This window comes from Corvus moneduloides, chromosome 14 (assembly GCF_009650955.1).
Source record: "Corvus moneduloides isolate bCorMon1 chromosome 14, bCorMon1.pri, whole genome shotgun sequence".
Taxonomy (NCBI): domain Eukaryota; kingdom Metazoa; phylum Chordata; class Aves; order Passeriformes; family Corvidae; genus Corvus; species Corvus moneduloides.
Window position 1 is genome coordinate 12,678,496 of NC_045489.1, and position 21,236 is coordinate 12,699,731.

The window sequence follows — 21,236 nt, forward strand, 5'->3', positions numbered from 1 at the left end:
ATTAATCAAATTTTAAAGGGAAGTCTTTTCATTGGCTTAAAAGTGGGGATTTTTTGGAAGCTCATGTCCTGAAAATGTTGATATAGATAAAGTAAAAAGCAGGACATGTCCCAAAGGTGTTGGACACATGGGTGTCAGCTCACATGGCTGAGATGGTGCAGTTTTAATGTTTTCCAGAAGGCTGCTATATTCTATTATTAGAACTATTTTGCCTGAGAGGTACCCATTCTACATCTCTGTTAGGAGGAGAATCATACTCTGAGCAGGCCTTTGAGTGCATTCTGTGTTTGCTCCAATCTTTGGCTGCTGTATTGTTGTTGATTGTTAGTGTAATAATTCACTGCACTAAATAGTTTGCCTGTAATGGCTATGCCTGCACAGCAAAATGGAATAGGTTGTGGTAGCATTGTCATCTCTGAACTGGCTTAATCTAACTGGCACAAAGGGAAACAGCAGGAACAGTGGGAGGCTGTTGAGAGATTGTGCTTGGGTGGCTGGTAGGTGATAAAGCCAAAGTTTCTGCCTGTTTGGGCACTCACACATGCTGTGTGCATTAAACTGTTAACACATTAAATGTTATTTAGTGACAATGTCTAAGAAGGTGGTTGCTACAGTACATTTGGTGTTTATTAGGCTGTGTTCTAGATGTACCACAGGAAAGACCAGGGTCTGAGAGTTGAATTCCTTCTATTCCTTTTCTGCCACACTCTGCAGTCTTTATAGAGAATGATGGAGGAGGAGCTCTTGCAAAGTGCAGTGCTTGAGCCCGGGTATGAAATAATTAACAGAGGGAGGAGTGCTACGGTCAGGAACAGAGCAAAGTGTTAACCTGTGAGCCCACTGAAAACCAACTGCTGTGTCTGAGTGTTTAATCTAAATTAGTATTATGTCCATACTCTTTTGGGGGAGGGGGGGAGAGGGACCTCATCTGAATATCTGACTTCTGGGCTCCACTCTACTGCTGCCTTGAAGAGATTTTTCTAAAGCTTAGATCAGTGTGTGGAAAGGCCTTGTTGTTCTTTGGGCAGTAGCTGGTTTAAGTTAGAATGTGAAGTCTTACTTGTTTTCACAAAGAGATTGTTTAAATCCTTGATTGATGGGTGATCCCTTGTGCCTTATCTTCATTTCCAGTTTTTCCTTGCATGTGATAGGTGCTTATGCTGAGTGAGTCTTTTTGTTTATAAACAAACCGTTTATAGACAAGGCACAAGATCCAGGTGAGTTAGTTGCTCATTACAACTTTCTTTTTCTGTTATTGTAGCCTGGCTGTAAATTTGAGTGCTTGGTTGTACAGCAGCTCTGCAGCTCTATAGCAGGAAATGCACTTGCATAATCAGCCAGGCTTCAGAACAAATCATCTTTTACAGTGGGAAAACGATGTTTTGTTTTACACACAAAAAAATACTGTCAGCACTACTGCAGCATAACAACTGTTACTCTGTTCTCAGGAGTGTCCCAGCACAGTGTTTGTGTAACAGATCCCCACAACTCCATGGCTGTGGAAGCCCTTTTGACACCACAGATAAATGGAGAATGCTCCTTGGCAGGAGTGAGTGCCTCATGTTGTGGTGTTTATATCAGGAGCAATTGTTTCTGAAGAGGGAGAGGTACAGCTTTTTCTCCAGTTAGGAACACTGCTTTAGCCCATTTTAATTCCCTCACTTTGCTCTCTGTGTTGTTCAATGAAGGACAGCAGGAAAGGTTCAGATTCAGGAAGCCTCACAATTTTCATGAATTTCTTGCTTTTGCATACTCTTACCTTGCTCGTGTTTGTTTTGATACAGAATACTTGGAATAAAATAACCCGACAGATTGTATGGGAGGGTTGTTTTAGCTTAGTCCCCCCCAGGAGCTGGCTGACCACCTTGGAGGTTGCCATCAGAAGACAGACAGTGTCCAGTGGGGAAATGCCAGGACTGCATAATCCAGCAACTCTACGTTCAAAATAGGGTATAAGAATTGTAGTTGAATTTAAAAGATCACTGTGTCATTTACCAACTGTTTGCTTTTAGGGAGAAAACTGAACTCTCTTTCAACCTCTCTTTACTTGTGTTGATGCAGAAATTTCTGTAATGTTTCAGTTTCAAGGCTGTGATTTCAGTGTCTCAGAACAGTCATAGAAAAGGAAGGCTTTTCTCCCCACTCCCTGCTTCCCAACACACAAGCCACAGTGATAGGTCCTGTGTCTGAATTCCCTTCTGGCTGTAGAATGACAGAATGAGTCTGCATTTGAACCAAGGCTAGTGGCTTTTCATTATTCCCATGAGATTTCATACTTGTGGTACTGTCCAATTATCAATTCAGAAAAATAATGCAAGAGTGTGGCTTTCATCTCTGTAAGTCAGCTGCAGTAAGAAGCTGAATTCTGAATTTTTGAGTGTTTTCTACTGCTGTTCAGTTTTGTTCAATTTTAAATGTGCTGCTTTAGTGTAATAAATAGATATAGGCTAAGGTACTTATAGATGGGAATAACTTTCAAATACACTGCATCCCCTTTTCTAACTGATAAAGAACTAGAATTAGTTGGGTCTGGATTAAGAGCCTCAAACACAGTTATGGTTCAAGCTATTTTTAGTGTTTTTTTAGCTGTCTGGCTTCTTAGAAGTTACACTAATTCAAATAAGCTCACAAATGACTAATTGTAATTTCCCAAAAGTTGGCAGCAGGTGAGAAATACCTAATTCACTGGTAACTTGTTTCTCACAAGCAGCTTCTCTTTAAACCAATAAAATTACTGGTCATTTTATATTTTAATTTGTATTTGGTCAAGTGTAGCAGTTCTGTACATGCATGCAGGTTGCTGTAAATCAGGTCTTTCAATTTTTTGCACAGTCCTCCTCAGTAATTGCTTGTATATATGTATTTATATACTTTTAGATATATAAAAGACCTCATTTATAGAGTTCTGTCACAAGGTAGCAAGTACCTTTTCTTTTTAGAAAGACTTCTATGCTGTGGGGTGTGCCTAGTTTCTGGTTTGATTACTTGAGGGCTTTGCATTGTGATTGGTAATTTATGCCAGCAAAGAAAGGGAACGCAATATTATGTTATCCCTTCTTTGTTGTGCTTCTGGCTAATTTTGGGAATTGTCTACTAAAAGCGCTGTGTTTGTGTTAAGGGGAATGGAATGGGTTAGCTTCACTTTCAAGGCACTGACCATTAATGTTTGTTAATATACATAGGTGATAAGATAACTGGACTGAAGGCATTGTCATGGGTCAGAAAGAGAATTGTTCCTTGGAACTTGGTTGTTAGTGATGAAAAATACTCACAAATATTTTCCTTATTCCACAGCTTCCATTTGAAATGGAGATTTATTACATCCAGCATGTGATGCTCTATGTTGTGCCCATCTATCTGCTGCAGAAAGGAGGTAGGTTCACAGATAACTCCATATGGATTGTACTGGTCTTATGGAATGAAAACACTGTGCTTACTGGATACTACCAGTTTTATTCTTACCTTTTTCTACTAATTTTCTCTGGTTTTAATTAGTAGTTTCTGATGTTCTAGTGTTCTAATGTTGGAGTTTTAACCCAGGGAATGAGTTGTGTCAGGCACTGAAATGAAAATTTTAAAAATGGCCTATTGCCTGAAAGGATATTTAGAATGTATTGGCATAATGTGCATTGCCTTCTTGAGCAGCATCTCTGCCATCTCACAATATTCACAGTTATTGGTGGGATTTATTTTTAAGATTTTTATCTTCTTGGATGTCTCTTGAGAAGTACTGGAACTCAAAATGAGAAAAAAAATTAGTTGTCTAGTTAGTTAAATCCCAGAAATTCTGAAATTCTAGTGAAATGTAGCGACACATATCAGTGAAATGAACTAGATTGCTTGTTGTCTCGTCTAAAAAGATTGCTCTCTTGCATTCACTTATGCCATAATAGTTCAGTAGGTCTGGGAATCCTAAGTTGTTGCCCTGACCAGTGATTTTTCCAGTTGTGGATCTTCAAATGGAATGAACTATGTATTCAGCTGGTGTGATGCTCTGCCCCCCTCTAGTGCTGACATGCCTCCACCTGCATTTTCCAGCAGAGCTGAGTTGTTCCATCCAGGAAATAAAACATGATAATTTATGATCCACATGTTTAGTAGCCTTTAGTGAAAGCCCTGAGGATGTGATGTCAAGTAATGGGATGCAGTCAGCCTCTTCCATCCTGCTGAATCTGTTATGTTTAATACCAGCAGTCACTTACAATCATTCACCCTTATTTCACTGTAACCTTTGTGTTGCAGTGACCTGATTGCACTGTGACCTGCTGAGTGAAATTAAGAAAAATGATTCAACAGAAAAGTGAAGTGTCATACTTCAAAAGATGATTCTGTTTCTTTCTCTTATCAGAAAATATGCCAGCCGTGTTTAATTTTAATCCACCCTTGATATCCTACAATTCTGGCAAGTAATGCCGAAGTGCCGTGTAGTTGTAGGAGTTAGACAAACTCAATCTTTGCAGGAGGAGGGTGAGGAGCAGGGGGCAGAAGACATAAGCAGCCATGGAGTGAACTGTAGGCAGTGACAAACAAAGCCCTTCTGATGTCAATAAATCACTTGGTGGCCTTGGAGTTCCCATCTGAGGTCACTTTAAGACGTGTGTTCTTTACTTTAAGGCTTGGCCTTGGATGGCACTTGATGTGTTCTTTTAAATTTTGATTGGTTGGTTGGTTTGGTTTGGTTTGGCTTTTCGCTTGTTTTGAAGTAGAGGTTCTCAGGGTTCCTCAGGACCTGGGGCTGACAAGAACTGGATTTGCACTTTGAAAGGTTTGGTGCTGCACAGTTTGTCACCTAGGTTCAGCATTCTGAACGCCTGCCCTGTATTAACTTACAGGTGTTTGCTGCCATCTAACGCTGACATGAGGGCAGTGAAATTGCTAGAAGAACTTCATTGGCTAAACCTGTCAATTGAGATAGCTCTGGGCTGTTCAACTAATAACTGCTCCATTTCTTATGCACTTGGCTCCTTGTCACCTGACTGGCTGTAATTCCTTAACAAAACACCCATGAACTCCTGCCACAGGTGATCTAATGTATCATTTTTTGATGGAAACATTAAGCAACTTAAAAAACATTTGTTAATATTTTGTCATTTCACTACCACCTCTGTTTAAAGTACCTTCTGAGTAGATCACACAGGTCTTTTTCAAAGTATATCTTGTGAAAATTGCTTTTTCATCGCTGACATTGATCAGCATGCATCTTGATTTCAGTATTGTAAACAAGAATTTCCACCAGTGAATCTGTGGATTGTGACTGAGAGAAGTAATTGAAGGGTAGAAAACTGAAAAAATTAAAAGGAATGGATTGTATTTGGAAAAATATGCTACTTTATTATTATATATGCTACTTTTATATTTATATACTTTATTATATATGCTACTTTTAATTGAGAATCTGCCTGTATTAATGGTGGCCTTGGTAGGATCCAGATGTTTCTGAAAGGCAGGGTGAGCCTCTGAAGCAGAGTGGATTTGAGGCTATAGAGAATGGCACCCCCGAGTTTTCTGGCACCCTAATCAGGTATTGCACTAGCCATGCACACACATCCAACTCCCTGCTGAAGTGTTTCCTCTTTGAAAGGAAGCTGGTGACAGTAAGCAAGGGTCATAATAATTTATTTTCTGTCTTTTCCTGGTATTTATTACAGTGGTGCAGACTGGTCATGCTGCGCTGGCAACCTTCATGTCCCTCCTGACCCTCTAAGTGTGGGGGCTTTACCACACTTAGCAGCACATGGATGAGAGAGGCTTTTGGAACTCAGGCTTCAGTGTTGCACAGTGAACTCACTGGAGCTCAAGGACATGGATCCCTCTTGGGGATTAAAATCTCCTCTTCCTCTTTCCTCTCGCTCCCCTCTTTACTGAGTGAATATAAATTTCTGTACTTCCCTTTCTTAACATATTTTCTTTCCAAGTGCTTATATGCATGTATACATAGACTTGTATGCCACGCTAGACAAATTAAATGCTTTTACACCATCTTTCTTGGCAGCACTAAGAGGCTCTCATGCAGAGTAGATGTAGTGGGGATGTAACAGGCCAGCACACAAGATTCCTACCTCAAGTCAGTTCTTACATAAAGTATATCTGCAGTTGGCACTTCTATTTTTCTGGATGAATCTCACCTTGTGTCACCTGTGAATGCCTCCCAAAACTGCAGTATGCATCTGGGCAGGACACAGCATTCCAGAAACACCTGGAGGAGTTGAACTAGACCTTGTAGGTCGCTGTTTTCTCTTGTCCTTAGGAAATGAGACTCTTACAGACCTTCAGTGGTGGTCAGGACAGCTTAGTTCTTAAACTGCATTCTTAAGATAATGAAAAAAAATCTAGTTCGCACTACATCAGCTTTGGAGACTGATGATTCTGTTCCTGACTGTCTTAAGCTTGTTTGGTTAGGTTTTCAGATGGATTTGACAAGATTAGGTGTGCACCTTATTTCAGAACTTCAAATCATATTGAAAGCTAATCAAGGCAGAATTGTTATTTCCTTAGTGCAGTCATCAAATGATACTCTAAATTGCATTATTCCACAGCAGATTGAAATAAGGGTGAATATGTAGCAGCCCCATAGCAGCGGAGCTCAGGAGATAACCTGCCCTGTGTTTTGCTGTCCCCAGTGCTATTTATTCGGGCTGGTAAGTGCGGTAGGTAGGAGAGGCTGCCGGCGCTGAGGCGCTCCGGGCTCGCTGGCCGCGGGGAGCGGTGCTGGGTGTCCGTCGCCGCGCCGCGGGCAGCAGGGGGCGCTGAGCCCGGCCCCTCCCGTGAGGGCCTTGCGGCGGCTGGGCGGGCCCGGGCCTGGCCCCGGGAGTCCCGAGAGCCGGTTTGCCGCTGTCCCGCTGCGCCCGAGTGCACAGACACCCTACAGAAATGCGTTGTTTGCTGGGAGTAGAGGCAGAATTTTCTTCTTAGAAGGCAAGTGCTGTATCTTTGAAGCAATGAAGAGCCAGTGTCTGACTCAAGTCCTAAAGCCCTTTTCTTTGTTGATCTAAGAGTCTTCAAAGTGGCATCAGAAGAGAAGTTCTGTGGCATTGTCACAGAGTCAGTTGAAGCTGTTGATTTTATTTTCCTTTTCTCCCTTCTCGTGGAGAATGCCTCTGTTGTCCTCAGCAGCTGACAGAAGCAGCCGAGCACAGGCAGCTCCCTCAGCGCAGGGCAGCGTTCCTGACCTCAGGGCAGCCTGGGCTCGTTGGAAGATGCAGAACACAGATACCAAGTACAGACAAAAGGATCATTTTTCCTTTGGTTGTAAATTAGGAAACTGCAATTAAAACACTAAACTTGTGTTTTCCATTGGCTGCTAGGACTTGCTGGCTGGAGGAGGGGATTACCATATTTAAAGACCTTTTTTTTGCTGTTGCACCCTATGTCAACCACTCTTCCACTTTGTGACACTTACTTGTATTTAGTTAATTCTTTACTTAGCTTTTTAAAGCAGTGACAAAGCAGGCTTTATTATATACCCTTAGTAGTAATCCAGGAGAAGTATCACTTCGTATTTGGATATACTTAGGTAGTCATAAATCTAGTCTATCTCCATTGAAATACTTGATAATGTGTGGTACAGCTCTTTGCTGAAACTGAATTACTTAGAGACCTGTTGACTCTCGTGTGTTATTTCCCTACTCTGCTTCTAGCAGTTTCATGTTCCTATTCCAGATTTCTCTACCTGCTGAATGCCATGTATTAGACATAAACGTGTGGTTTGCTGTTGAGCTGTGCTTGTGCTGTGGCACCTTGAGCAGCAGGGTAGCTCTGTGTGCTGTCACTCCAGCTGCAGGCTCAGGCTGCAGCCTCTCTTGTAGCTTGAATAGTCCCGGATAATCTTGTTTGATGATTTGAGAGAGAGGAAGAGGAGGGGACACATCTCTGTCCTGTGGCCCTCTATGCTTTATTCACTGGGCAATTACAGTTAGTTTGAAAAATGAAATCTCTCTCCAGGAGATGGAGAAATTTAGAAGGGTAGGTGCCAGTATCTGGAAGAACCTGCTACTGTATGAAGGTAGAGGAAGAACTGCTGCTGCTGCTTTATGGAATATAAAAAAATGATTCCTGAGAAGCAGGTACTATAAGAGCTCTGTCTGAGCTGGTTCTGATGAGAGTAGCTGGCACTGAGGGGAAACAGAAACCTCCTGGCATAAGGTACTAGTTCGAAACCTACACATGGAGTCAGAACACCTGTAGGGGAAACATGGATTTCAGGATCATCCTCTTGAGAACATTTTTTTCCTGTTTTCCCCTGGAAAGAAAGTTTTGTCTCTAGGCTAGCTCAATAGGTCACTCAACTGGAATTAACCCTCTGATCAAGGGAAATAAAAGGATAATAAATTTGCCCTCACATTTTTGTAAGCTTGAAAATGAAAGAATTGTAATAGCTGCTCTGAGTTTTGGATTAAGCAGGTCTACTTGTAATTGTAAGACAACTGAGAGTGTGCAGCACTGGAAAACTCATAAAGCTCTATCAAATGTAGTGGGAATGAAAGCAAGACATTAAAGTGATTATTTTAAACCGTACTAAATTAAAAATTTGTACTATATTTAGATTCTAATTCTCTAATTCAAACAGAGGAGTAATTTTCTCCTGCATTATGCTTTCACAGAAATACAAAGGGAGTATTGCTTTCTATTAAGTTGTGTTCAAATTTTCAGAAGCCTGTGTATTGAGAATTGTAAGTAAAAATAATAGTTCATTAGAACATTTGAAGTAGCACATTGTGGGGATGGATCAATATAAAAGAAATGGCATCTCTTTGTTGGTCTTTAGGTTTTTAAAGCCATGTTTCCATTTCCTAGATGGCAAAGCGAACAACTTGGCATATTCAAGGTCAAAAAAATCTTGTTACAGAAGCAGATGAAGGACCCCAAACTCTTCAGTCTATATGGAATCCTTCCTATCAATTCTATTGAAGTAATGAAGTTTTATCTAAACTGAGGTATCCCCTTCCATGCTGTTTCAACACAGGAGCAAACATGCAACCTACCTAGCTGGCCCCAACTTGGAATGCCCCAGCTGTCTGGGGCATGCGTGTTTTTGGGAATGAGATCAGTGCCAGACTGGCAGTTGGACTAAATTTCTGTAAGTGTTTAATGTATAAGAACTGCCCATGATCCTTCATAAATAGAGAGTGAAACTCTCTGCTCCCACCTATTGAAATTGATTTCCTATGTAGGCAGCAAGTAGCTTTTGCCAAAGCCAACACAGGTCCTTCAAACAACCACTCAGCTGGGGCTCAATTTTCCTGTTTGTATGTTTCTGTTAACAGACTATATTATGGAAAATAGACCACACTGCTCCATTAAACAGCCATCTGTTGAATAGCAGGGCTGTAGAGTAATAAAATCTATAGTGAATATTTATCTAATGAGAAATGCACAGGAAATATCCCAGGTATGAATTTAAAATTAGTTTCCCAAAGCACACTGTGGAATATAGAGTGCTCCAAAAATGTTTTTGTGTGGAGGTCAGTGTTTCCTTTTTGTCCTTTGATGTCCAAATAGTGCTACTGCTGAAAATCATACCATTATTTTCAGAATTGCAGAGTCTAACAAGGAGACTACTATTTTTAGTACAAAGCAAGACCAAAAATCTGTAGAGAGTGAAGTTGCTGATGTATTTTTTTTAGATTTTGCAACAGAGTGCGAGGATGTAGCAGAGTGAAATTCCTTGCTGGGGGAACCTGAACAGCTCTCCTAAGGGAGCTCTGAAATACCATTCCCTGACTAGATTGAAGCTGGACATGAGAAACCTGGGTTCAAAGCCAAATTGTGCCATGGATTTGTGTTGTCATCTTGTGCAATTTTCCTTAGTCTTTTAATGACTGTTGTTTCCCTCCAGTCTCATTTCATAGTTGGGGTCACTTGCCCATATTGGTATTTATACCCTACCTGCACTGTAAGTCACCTGGATATGGAGGTGTCTGTATTTTAGCTTTCCTGGTGCTCATACCCTTTAGACTCTGACCAGGCTTTTTCAAATACTTTTGGAATAACACAAGCAACTGCCAGCAGAAACCTAATTTGGTTTAGCACGGCTCAGGCCAGTTCCAGGAGCTGCTTTGATACCTTATTTAAATTTCATGTTGTGTTTCGTATCTAGGTTAAACATGCACCTAAAACTGCAAGGACAATATAAATAAATTTTTGCAAGTCAAGCAGTGAGATCGCTGCCCAAGCAGTGTTTTCTTTACAGCGGTAGGAGGGAGCACAAAGAGTTTCTGTAAAGCTTGACCAGGTCACCTAAAGTTGGTGCAGCCAAAAATAGAGCCCTGATCTCTGCACTCTGACACCAACACTCATTCCTCCTCCTCTTCTCTCTGTAATGAAAAACTGTATTCAAGGTGGTGTCACCTATCTGATGTTTTCAGGCCATGGAGTTTAATGAATATCATTGCTATTTAAGTTAAGAATTCTGTACAAGACTTCTGTACTGTTTTCTAAATAGGATGCCAGCTCTTGGCTCACACTCACCAAGTGCATCCCAAGAATTACTGTTGGGAATTTTTTCCCTTTACCTGTAGAACTCAAAGTGATTCCTGTAGAGTTTGCTTTTACCTTTGGTTTTATTTGCTGTTCAGACACTTCTGGCCTTCACCTTCCCACTGGATAAGAAACCTTACAAGCTGCCCTGTGCTTTCCAAGTAGCTCTTGTGCTCAAACTTATCATGGGTTCCCCAGGTCCCAGGCTGCTCACTGAACCAGGGTGTGCAGAGGTACCTGGGGTAATGACACCGCTGCCATTCCTCATCAGAGCCAGGAGGGGTGTGGGGTGCAGATGTGCTGCTGGCACTCACACACACACAGAGTCTTACCCTGCACAGCAGCAGCACAGCGCTTGTGTCCTTGGGAGTGGGCACTGCAGGGATGTGCAGTTTTAGACAATGGCATGTAGGTAATTTTGAATTTGTAGCATTCAAAAAAAGCTATTTAATTGAACTTACTTCAGGTAGCTACTGCAAAATCAATTTGAACTGGCGTGATGGGTACAAACTATGGAAGGAAATTATGCAGAAAATAATTTTGAAAGGGCCACAGAACTTGAGAAAGCATTGCTCTAGAGACCTTAAACCTGAGCTGGGATGCAGCGTTATACAGTGATGTGGTCACAGCAGTTACTTGTATTTATCTCCACAGGATGCCATACACAGGCACTTTCATTGCAGCTGTGGTCTGGTGGGTGCTGTGATAGCTACTCTGCATGTGGAGTTATTTAAGTTCCCAGTAGCCTTGTACAGTGTATGCTGAAGTCTTTAATTACTTCCTGGTAATTACTGAGTGTGCTGGCTAGCCAAGCCTAGTATCAATATTGCACTCTGTGCTCTAAGCTGTCCTTCAAGTACTGGATACATGTTCCAGTATTTAATAATATCTAATGGATCAGAGAGAGCAGATAAAGGCAGATAAAAATTGCCAGTGTATTTTTATAATCCTCTGAAACTCTTACAGCAGCCAAACAGCATGACACTGTGCATCTTTCCTGTGTTCTGAGGCTGTTATTAAAGTCATAAGGAAAGTAATATTTTTCCACATATCTTACAGTGCAATTTTCATGTCTGCTAGTAAGAGTCTAGAGAACTCTGTAAGCTGGTTTTGTTCTCACCATATGAAATTTGAATATTTAATTCCCAAAACAGTCTTGTATCTACAAGTACTTTTATTAAATCTGATTTCCTTGGTACATTCTAGATCAGGGAACATTGTGTTTTGTCAGTAAACCTGGTTTTGAGAGGGAAGAGAAAGGTTGGAATAATATATCTGCTACTTCATTTGAAGGGAAAAAGTATTTTACAGTATCTGTGATATCTACTGATTATAAAACTGTTTGTAGTGTATATCTGAAAATATCTTCACAGCAGCTTTCATTTAAAAGCACAGCCTGTCATTAATGCATTGACCACTTCATACATCTTTTCTGTTCCTTGGCATTATTGGTGCAAGTTCCTTTTTAATAGTTGTTAAACAACCATAAAATTAGGAAATGACAATTAAGCTGTGCTCTGATATAGGCTGTGCAGGACTTGCTGCTACCCGAGTCAGTTCTGTGCATGCTGAAATCATAATCCCTGCAAGAAGCAGGTATTTAAGTATGAATAACCTGATTTTTTGAAGATTCATTGTACACCATTACTGTATTCATTACTTTTGTGGTAGAAGGAAGAATGAAGTAAAAATCATTGATGTTGGTGAAAAATAGGCAAGTTTAGTGAGGTAACATATTGTACATTTCACTGCTGGACAAGAAGGAGGGAAGAAGCTGATCAGGATGCTTTAGGTAAGAAATAAAGCTCTCAAATATTAATTACTGTAATGGCATTGAGGAGGTTATCAGCTCAAGCCAGATAGCCTGACATCCAGAGAGCAGGAGAGAGAGGATTATTCATTGAGTGTGTGATGGGCACAGCAGTGCAGCTGAACATTAATGGATTCCTTTCTTTTCAAGGTATCTACACCCCTGAACCGCTCTGCAATTTCTGGTGGGCTCTTTTATCCACAGGGTTTATGTTTGTGTATCATTTTAGCGTCTTGCAGATCCTGGGATTGGTAAGTAAACACAGGTTAATAAATGGCTAGTCTGCAAGTACATTCAAAGTAAAAACACTGAGTCATTTGAGTGTCCATGTCTACATGGATAAGACTACTTGCATGCAAATTTTTGATAAGGCTACTTGTACGCAAATTGCATGTTCTAACGAGCATTTGTATCTTTTCTCTTGGAAGTACTGGTAAAATATTTCATAGATTGGTTATGTACCTGCATAAATCAATTTATTAAATACACAATGGAATTTGGATCTGCTTTTTTTCCTGAAAGCTGCCCTACTTGTGTTGAGCAAGTGTGTCACCTGAACATTTTTGATTATTATGGTAATTCTCTAAATTTTCACCATTTTAAGTGTTTGAATCAGTGCAAGATAAAAATGTTATTAATTGATAAATTTATTGTTGCTTCCTCAGGTTACAGAAGTGAATTTGAACAACATGTTGTGCCCAGCTGTCTCAGATCCTTTTTATGGGCCCTGGTATCGAATCTGGGCCTCTGGACATCAGACTGTCATGACCATGACTCATGGGAAGCTCGTAATCCTGCTGTTCCACAGTGCTGTCCCCACCTTTAAATGGAGCATGGACTTGCTTAGACTCCCAGCTAAAAAAATGGACTGAAATTTCTCCCCACGGAGTTGTTTGTACAGGAAGCAGAGATATACTGGAAAACAAAGAGGAGGGATGAGAGGACAATGGCTTTATACTTCTTCCCACAGTTTTTTGCCTCAAAAACACCTCTGTAATCAAGTGAGGTTTTTTTTACCTGCTGTTTCTCACTGTCTATTGCCAATGGCAAAATTAGTGGCCTTATTCTGGGGAAGGTTCATGTTTTATACATTTTGTATAGATTGCAGTAGAATCTTGCTAAGTGACCATTTAAAATTAGGCCAGGACCTGTCCACATTCCAGCAATGAAAACGGCAGTGCTACCTCGTTTTGACTCATTTCCCATTAAAGAATAGTACAGTTGTAGGGTAGGAAATAATGCTGAATTGTAGCACTCCACTGATGTGAACCAACATGCTGAACTGCATCATCCTGGCTTAACTCTTAGAGCCTGAATGTTCCAAAATGGTCACAGGAAATGGTGCACACTTAATCTTCCAGTCAGAAGTGCAAAACAGTGAGGTTCTACTGTATTTTCTTTAAGCTGGTTGAAAACATTGGGGAACAATAACTCGTAGAATTTTTTTTTTTTTAAATCAACAACATCATTTCAAAGCTGCAGTGGATAAGTATCTTTCAAGTCCCATCATGATGCTTAGGAGATGCTTTTATTTTGGTGAGAGGAAAAAAATAATGCTGAAACAATTTCAAAAGACCATGTTATATATAAATCGTAAGATACTGGATCCACTGTTCTGTCCTGACTTTGAACAAAATGTTTTTTTCACTTACCTTAGATTGGAGATACAAAGTCCAATGTAAACATCAGGTTTGTTTTTTTTTTTTTTATACTTAGTAGCCTTTGAAACATTCCTGCTCTGTCTATGCTAATCCTCACAGACCAGACTGGTTGGTGAAGAAACAAAATGAAACTCTTCTCTCCCTGCAGCTCTGATACATCATGTGCACTGATCTTAAAATACAGGTATAAAAAGGAACATCAAATCAGTGCAGGCCTCTACTGCAAAGAACATGTTCCAGTTTAGTAGTATGACCAAATCTTCCCATCAATGTGTCTTTTGGAGAACAGGATGTAGATGGGCAGAATGATCAACTGCGTGTACCTGCTCAAATTTTGCAGGAGGAGAAACCATTGGGCAGAAAGATGGGAAATCATGACTGTGTTCTTCCAGAATTGTGAGTCCATTACACAGACTGTTGTGTTTTGGGACTGCAGGTTTTTCTTGTACAGAAGTTTGTTGGAATTTATAGATTCACTGTGTTGTCAAAGCTGTGACTTGTAAGATAAACCAAAACCATCATACCTCCTCCAGCTGGATCACCTGAAGGTAATGTGCTGAAGTTAAGGTACAGACGTTTATACCTCAAGAAGCAAAAGTAAGCTTTTTTTTTTCCTTCCTTAAAAAAGAAAAAAATTTCAGTGGTGAGAGAACAAGTGGCTACTTCAAATATTTTTACTCCATATGATTAAACAAACTACACCTCAATCATAAATACATTGTCCCATATTCTGATTTACAACTGGTTTCTGGCTTTCTTCCATGCCTTGCTGTATGTGTGTGTATACATATATATAAAAAAATATACTGTATGCTCACAATTTGAGAACCTGCAGCATGTACCTAAACTATCCCTCAGGCATATGCAGCTGGTGTTAGTAAGCATTACAATAGAAGGATTTTAGACAAATTTTGCAAATACTATTTAGCATTATTATTTGCTTTATTTGCTTAACTTTCTTACGGTTTTTTCGTTCTTTTTTTTAGTTTTTCTGATTTCCTTTTTTTTTAAAGCATCTTCCCTCTTTTTTTCTGTCAGGCTATTGTAGTTACTGGAAACACTTCTCTCAGTAGCAGCCTTTTATTTTTTTCTTTTTTAAACTGTAGCATTTCCTATCTGTAGTCATCTGCTTCAGGGCATTGCAAACAAATATAAACCAGCTGCTGTTTGCCACCACTGACTGCCTCTGGTCAATTAAAACTGCAGGAGCATTGAAATGAGCTCAGGTGTCTCACTCAGTGCAGGCTCTTTGCTTGGTAAGCAGAATTTGTGAGCTCTTCTGGCTGACTTAAAATTCAGTAGCAGGAATGTGAACAGAGCTGCCACAGGGCCATCCCTGGGCAGTGGGAAGGGATTCCTGGTACAGAGCTGCTGGGAGTGGTTGCCCCTGCCCTCCCTCCCTCCCTGCCTGGTGGTCACTGGGCTGGTCTGTGCTTTTCCCCTCTTCTGCTACTCTAGTTGTTTTGAGTCACACAGAAATTCCAGGTGTAATTTCACCACATGGAGTTTGCTGATGGAGCTGCTCATCAGAGCCAGTGAGGCACTTGTACTGTCCCTTCCAAACCTTATTGTGGGCACATTCTGGAGCTTGTTGAATCTTTCATGCCAATTTAAGCTGCAAAAATGTCTCACTGAACAAGGTAATTTAGCAAAAATGTAGAGAGGTAGCCAACTACTGCACTCAGTAAGGATTTTAGAAGCATTGGAGCTGCAGTGAAGGAATCAAATGGTGCAGCTGGAGTCAGGTGGGAAGGCAGGCAGTGCAACCTTCACCTTTTTAACATAAGCTGTTGCTTCTTTGTTGTTGTGCAATGTCAGTGAGGCTGCCTGAGTTAGAACAGAATTATTTGGGCTGGAAGAAACCTGAGTTCATCAAGCCAAGCATTAACCCAGCACTGCTGAGCCCACCACTAACCCTTAGCCCAAGTGCCACACATCAAAGTCTTTGAAATCCCTCCACGGTTGCCGACTCTACCACTTCCCTGGGCAGTCTGTTCAATGCCTGACAACTCTTCTGGTGAAGAAATTTTTCCTAATGTCCAATTTAAACCTTCCCTGGTGCAACTTGAGGCTGTTTTTTCTTGTCATGTTGCTCTATTTCTTGGGAGAAAAGGCTGACCCCCATCCTCCTTTCAGGTAGTTGTAGAGTGACGAGGTCCACCCTTTTCCTCCTTTTCCCCCTTTTCCCCAGGCTAAACACTCTCAGCCATTCCTTAGACTTACGCCCTCCTTGCCCATGCCCTTCTTTGAAGGCTTTTAGAACTTCACGTTGGTTAATGGTGAGCCACCACAGAAAACTGCATGAGCGTAGCTGAGACAGGCTCTACAAAAGGGGAAGGACAGGGCAGAATGGGAGCAGAAAAGGAACAAACTTTTGAAGCAATTGTCATGGAACTTCACATCCTTCATTCCTCACCTATTTCTGGGTCTCTGCTGGAAATATGCATCAGCCAGAGCTTGTTACATGTGCCGGATCTGGGAAAGAATGGGAGAGAAGAATACTTCATCTCTATAGCAGTTATTTGTTGTTTCCCCTGGCAGAGGCTGATTTTTCTTTTCCCTGAATGGTTTATTTTATAGGCAGTTACACTATACAGATTCCTTTGGTTGCTTTATGCTTATTTATGCTGGAAATGAAAGCACAAAACTCTACTGCTGTTCTTGGGAGGCAATTGCATTCTCTCCTGGGGTGTTACGCACACAATCCATGTCCACATAACTTGAAGCTGTTGCTCAGTACCTGGTGATGAGATTTTACAGTGCTGCTGTGCAATGCACAATTGAAAGGGTTGTCCTGGGCCTCCTGGTCAAATGTGCCCAAATCCTTTGTCATTGCACCAGGAATTTCAGCAATAGTGGCAGTAGCTGTGGGGCAGAGCAGGAGTGGGGCTGCACAGCCAGACCTACAGAGTGTGAAATTTCATCCCAAAGTGGCTTCATTTGCTGGCCAGAATACCCCAAAAACTTCTTGTGCAGTGTCACTGCCTGGCCTTCAGAGATGCTGGTATGGGTTAAGGGGTCTGAACAGAACCCTCCAATTGTTAGTAGTGTGGGCATTTAGAAAGAAACAAGGAGTAAGGAAATTCATGACTCCTACTGCCACTGGCTGCATTTCCCTCCAAGGGTAGCCATAAATGAAACATTATTAGCTATAATAAACCTGTTTACTGATGGGTTTGTTTATGCAGCCTTGGAGTAAGTAGCCCTCCAAAGCAGAGGTAACATTTCTGCCCCCACCACCTTCTGCCATGGCTTCAGCTGTCCAGGATCCCTGCAGTGCTATTTTTCCAGGGATTCAGACACTGTACAGTGTCTGAGCTGTATCTATTTGTTTAACTTCCTCTTTTAAGCACCAAAGGAGGATTTGCATCTTGTTTCTTTTGAAGAGTGCAAATGAATAGCTCTTGCCCATGTGTTTATAAATCAGTGAAAAGCCACAGGCTATAAACATGCACCTGGAGCTGGTTTTGGTTCAGCTTCTTATGGTTCAAAGATGCTGCTCATAAGCAAAGCTTACGTGTGCTCAAGCAGCTGCTGCCTTGGGGAACTTGGGGGACAGGAAAAGTCAGTCCATTTGCAAACCTTGAGGTCACAGAGTACCTAATTGTAGGTTTCTGTTTCTAACCACAGAGTTTTGAGATTTCAGTATATTTGAGATCATTTTGTAAAGTTCAATTGTATTTTTCATAAATGGCTATTTGCAACTGTTAACTGACTATACTTTTATGTCCTAAGTCTTGCATCTAAACCAGAAGCATTTGTTTTCTATGCATCCACAGCTAATGGAAAATAGAGTTTTTTGTGGTGTTTTCTTCAGTGTTGCAGTTCTTTCATTCTAGGTGATCCTTAGGAATGAAATTCATCCTTACAGTTAACAAAGCTCTGAAAAGGCCAAAACCCAGGAAGAGAGTGTATGTCAGCCCTGGTGGGATGTTTCTGCAGGCAGACCAGTCAGCTTTGATGTTTTCAGTTCTACGGTGACAAGAGTCATAACAAATCTGTTGACTTTTGTGATCTCACACTTCAAGTGATATTGCTGTAAATCTGTCTTGCAGCTCTTGGTGTAACTTAGTCAAAGCCAAGCTGTTTTATAAAGAATTTCATTTTTCTTCAGGGTCAATTTTTTACTTTTAAAAATTATTTCTGCATTTCCTGAGTCATTATCCCAATGCTGCAGAGGATGCAGCAGGCAGAGCAGTGAGCACACCCCGCTCTCCCCAACCACACTGTGCCAGGAGGCTGGGCTGGAGCACCAGGGGGGCAGCAGGAACCTGCAGGGCTGCTTACTCCACCCTCTACTCCCAACATCCAGGCATAGAATGGTTTGGCAAGGGCAAGGATGGATGTGGATGGGCTCAACTGCCACATATGCTGTTAGTTCTGAACAATTTGTAAAGTGTTATAAATTTTGTAAACTTTTTAATGTGCTAAACCTTGATTATGAGGTAACATTTACAAATATGGGGTAATTTGTGTACTTGTTTTTGTATTTTGGTCTGATGGGCTTTTTTGTTGTTGTGCCCTAAATCCAGATCATTGGGCCAATAGTTGTTAAACCTTTGCATTAAAATCAATAAATGCATTTTAATGGATACTGGGTAGTTTTGTTATCATTCTAATTGTGCCACACCTGAGTCTGTCCTGCTTAGGACTTTTTATAACTAGGTAAGAATCACAGAGACACGTAGTATTAGCTCATTATGTATCAGGTAAGAAGATGGAGGTTCCTGTCTGAAACAGTCTGTAAGCCTGATGTTGTCTACCTTGCAGACAGCAGTTCCTGGGAGAACAATGGGTACTGGGATTTCTGGAATTCTAAGCAGTTCAGTCTGACTTGTGCCTGTTACCTGTCAGTCAACAGCAGTTTACTTGGCAGAGCTCACTGTAGGGTATAAATCCTTTAATCACTGTTTAAATAGGGCCTGTCCTTGTCTTTCAGGTGCAGAGCACAGGGAATTGTTACAGTCCAAGGATGCTTTCTCCACACTTCCTCACTGTGCCTACCCCAGCTTGGGCAGTGTCCTGTAGTTCCCACTTCACTGCACTTCAGCAGAAGACGGCAGAACATGCACAGAAGTTTTCAGCTCACACCTTTGTTCAAAAGGCTGCTGTAGCAGCTACAGGACTGCACTCAGCCCCACACCACAGGAGATGGCAAAGTAGTTTTAATGCACTTCACAAATGCTTCTGGCTGTAATAAACATGATTGCAGCCCAGTTAAATGTATTCTTGTGACCCAGTACATCTCAAGACAAGCAGGTTATTGCCTTGTGTGCAGTTCTTGGCAAATACTGTTTCCTGGAAAAAGAACATGCTGGATGTGCCCACCTGTATTATTATGTATCCATTGTAGAGGATTCAATTTTTCATGCAGCTGGAGAAAAGAATCAATTCTCCAGCTTAATTTCTCTGGAAGAGTATAAAGACTGATGAAACAGCTTAAGTAGAAATCCAGCATGAAGTGCTGTATGGGAGCCTGAGCTGAACCAAGCAAGCAATTTCCCTTTGCAGGCACTGCTGATTATTTTCAGCAGCTCTCTATAACTAATTGGAAATCAGCCTTTCATTGTTTAATACCAACAAATATGTAAGAATAAGAAAGTTTCTACATCTGAAACACCCTTAATGCTACTGGCTTGGTTTGATTTTTACAGCATGGGAACTGAAGAGCTGGCTAAAGCAGTGCTAAGAGTGGAAAACTCATTGTAGGAAGTTGTAACTAGGTCTGCCTTTCAGTGGCCTCAGGGTTTTAGATTAGGTTTAGTGTAGGTTTTACACAGTTCAGACTAATGATACCAAATCTGAGACCCAGCTTCCATCACTGGTTTAGTATTTACCCAACCTGAAGGTTTCCCTTCAGACGTTTGGTAATCTCCTAAATCAAAGCTTCAGAGCAAGTGGAGTAATGGCTTTATCAGACTTCAACATCCAAAGGTTACATGGATTCTATTGCTCTGTTTTCAAAGACTTTGCATCTACAGCCAGCAGAGCTATTAATTCAGCATGAGGCAAAAAAACCCCTTCTAAACTCAGAGCTGAGTTCCAGGGAGATGGAATGCTTTGTCTCAGGAATTTCTTAGAGAGGAAATATGCTCCCTTTAACTCAGACTTAGTGCACCAAGAATTTGGCTGAGGGACCAGAGTCCTCTAACTTGCTATTGTCATCAGCTGCACTGTTGCTTTGCTAGAGATTCTTCAACACACATTGGCACAATGTTCTGTTGAACAATCTGGCTGTAAGTGGTACAGGTGCTGTGTTGCTGACACCAGGATAACTCATTCTGCAAAGAAGTTTTGCTTCAAAAGATTGAAACCACCTCTCACAGGAGGGTGCTCAGGCCTGGACAGAATTCCATGTGTAAAGTTCGACATAAAAAGTATAAAACGGAACTGGCAATTGATACAAATACTGATAAATAACTGATGTAGCTGATATAAATGGTGATTTAACTGGGAGCGTTCAGTGAAAGCTGCATGTACCTGTCCCCAGTTTGTTCCTACACTAGACACAAAGACAGTTAATCCCAGGAAAAGATTTCTAACACACCATTAGCCTTTGACACTAGCACCAGGTATAAATGCTTCAATAAAAACATTGACCAAGCCACACAATTAAACAGAGAAACATCAAAAGAAATGGTGATTCTTTTTCCTTATTTTATTGGGTAAATGATTTAAAAGGTAATAACAATAGTGTTAAAACTACTACAATATCTTTCCACAGCCATATCTCACAGACCCACAGATAACCTTCTAGCATTTTTTTTTCTTTTTCCTCATTTTTCTCTTTTTAAGCCGTACTTATATTAAAATGCCCATTTCAACAGTTTCTTCACACTAATAGCAATTAAATGTGGAAGGAAGAAGGATCTAGTTGTAAAGGAAGGGGGTTCAGGTAATCTGTGATATTATTGTAATCAATTGAGTTGCTAAGGAAGGAAGGAAAAGACCGAGGCCTTACAAGCTACTCCAGGTAGCTCTAAGCCCACTGTGTATCACCATGGCATTGAAGATAACTCAAGATGCTGGTGAACAATTTAAAGTAAGTTTGTTTTTTTTTTTTTGTAACATATAAAACACTAAAATAACTTAGAAACTAGATCCAAATATCTTGAAAAGAATCAACTTTGATATACAAAAACAGTCATAAGTTGTTACAAAAGTTTCAAACAAAAGTTTGTTTTCTCAGTGCGTTTATGTACCAGCGCAATTACTGGGTCCAGAGCAAAGAAAGAGGTTTTTCTTTTTTATTTTTTTCTTCAACAGTAATAAAAAATGAGGAAAACATA

At 40.8% G+C, this 21,236-nt stretch overlaps 1 protein-coding gene across 2 annotated transcripts in view; it reads left to right on the forward strand.

Moving 5' to 3' along the window:
* The window catches only part of TMEM164 (transmembrane protein 164), a 37,165-nt gene extending 18,624 nt beyond the window's left edge, over window positions 1-18,541 (forward strand). For both annotated transcript variants that reach the window (XM_032123962.1, XM_032123961.1), the window contains 3 exons: window positions 3,295-3,373; window positions 12,437-12,537; window positions 12,952-18,541. In XM_032123962.1, the coding sequence (XP_031979853.1) occupies window positions 3,295-3,373; window positions 12,437-12,537; window positions 12,952-13,158 (387 nt within the window). In that variant the 3' untranslated portion in view covers window positions 13,159-18,541. The remainder of the gene's footprint in view (window positions 1-3,294; window positions 3,374-12,436; window positions 12,538-12,951) is intronic.
* The last annotated feature ends 2,695 nt before the right edge of the window (window positions 18,542-21,236 follow it).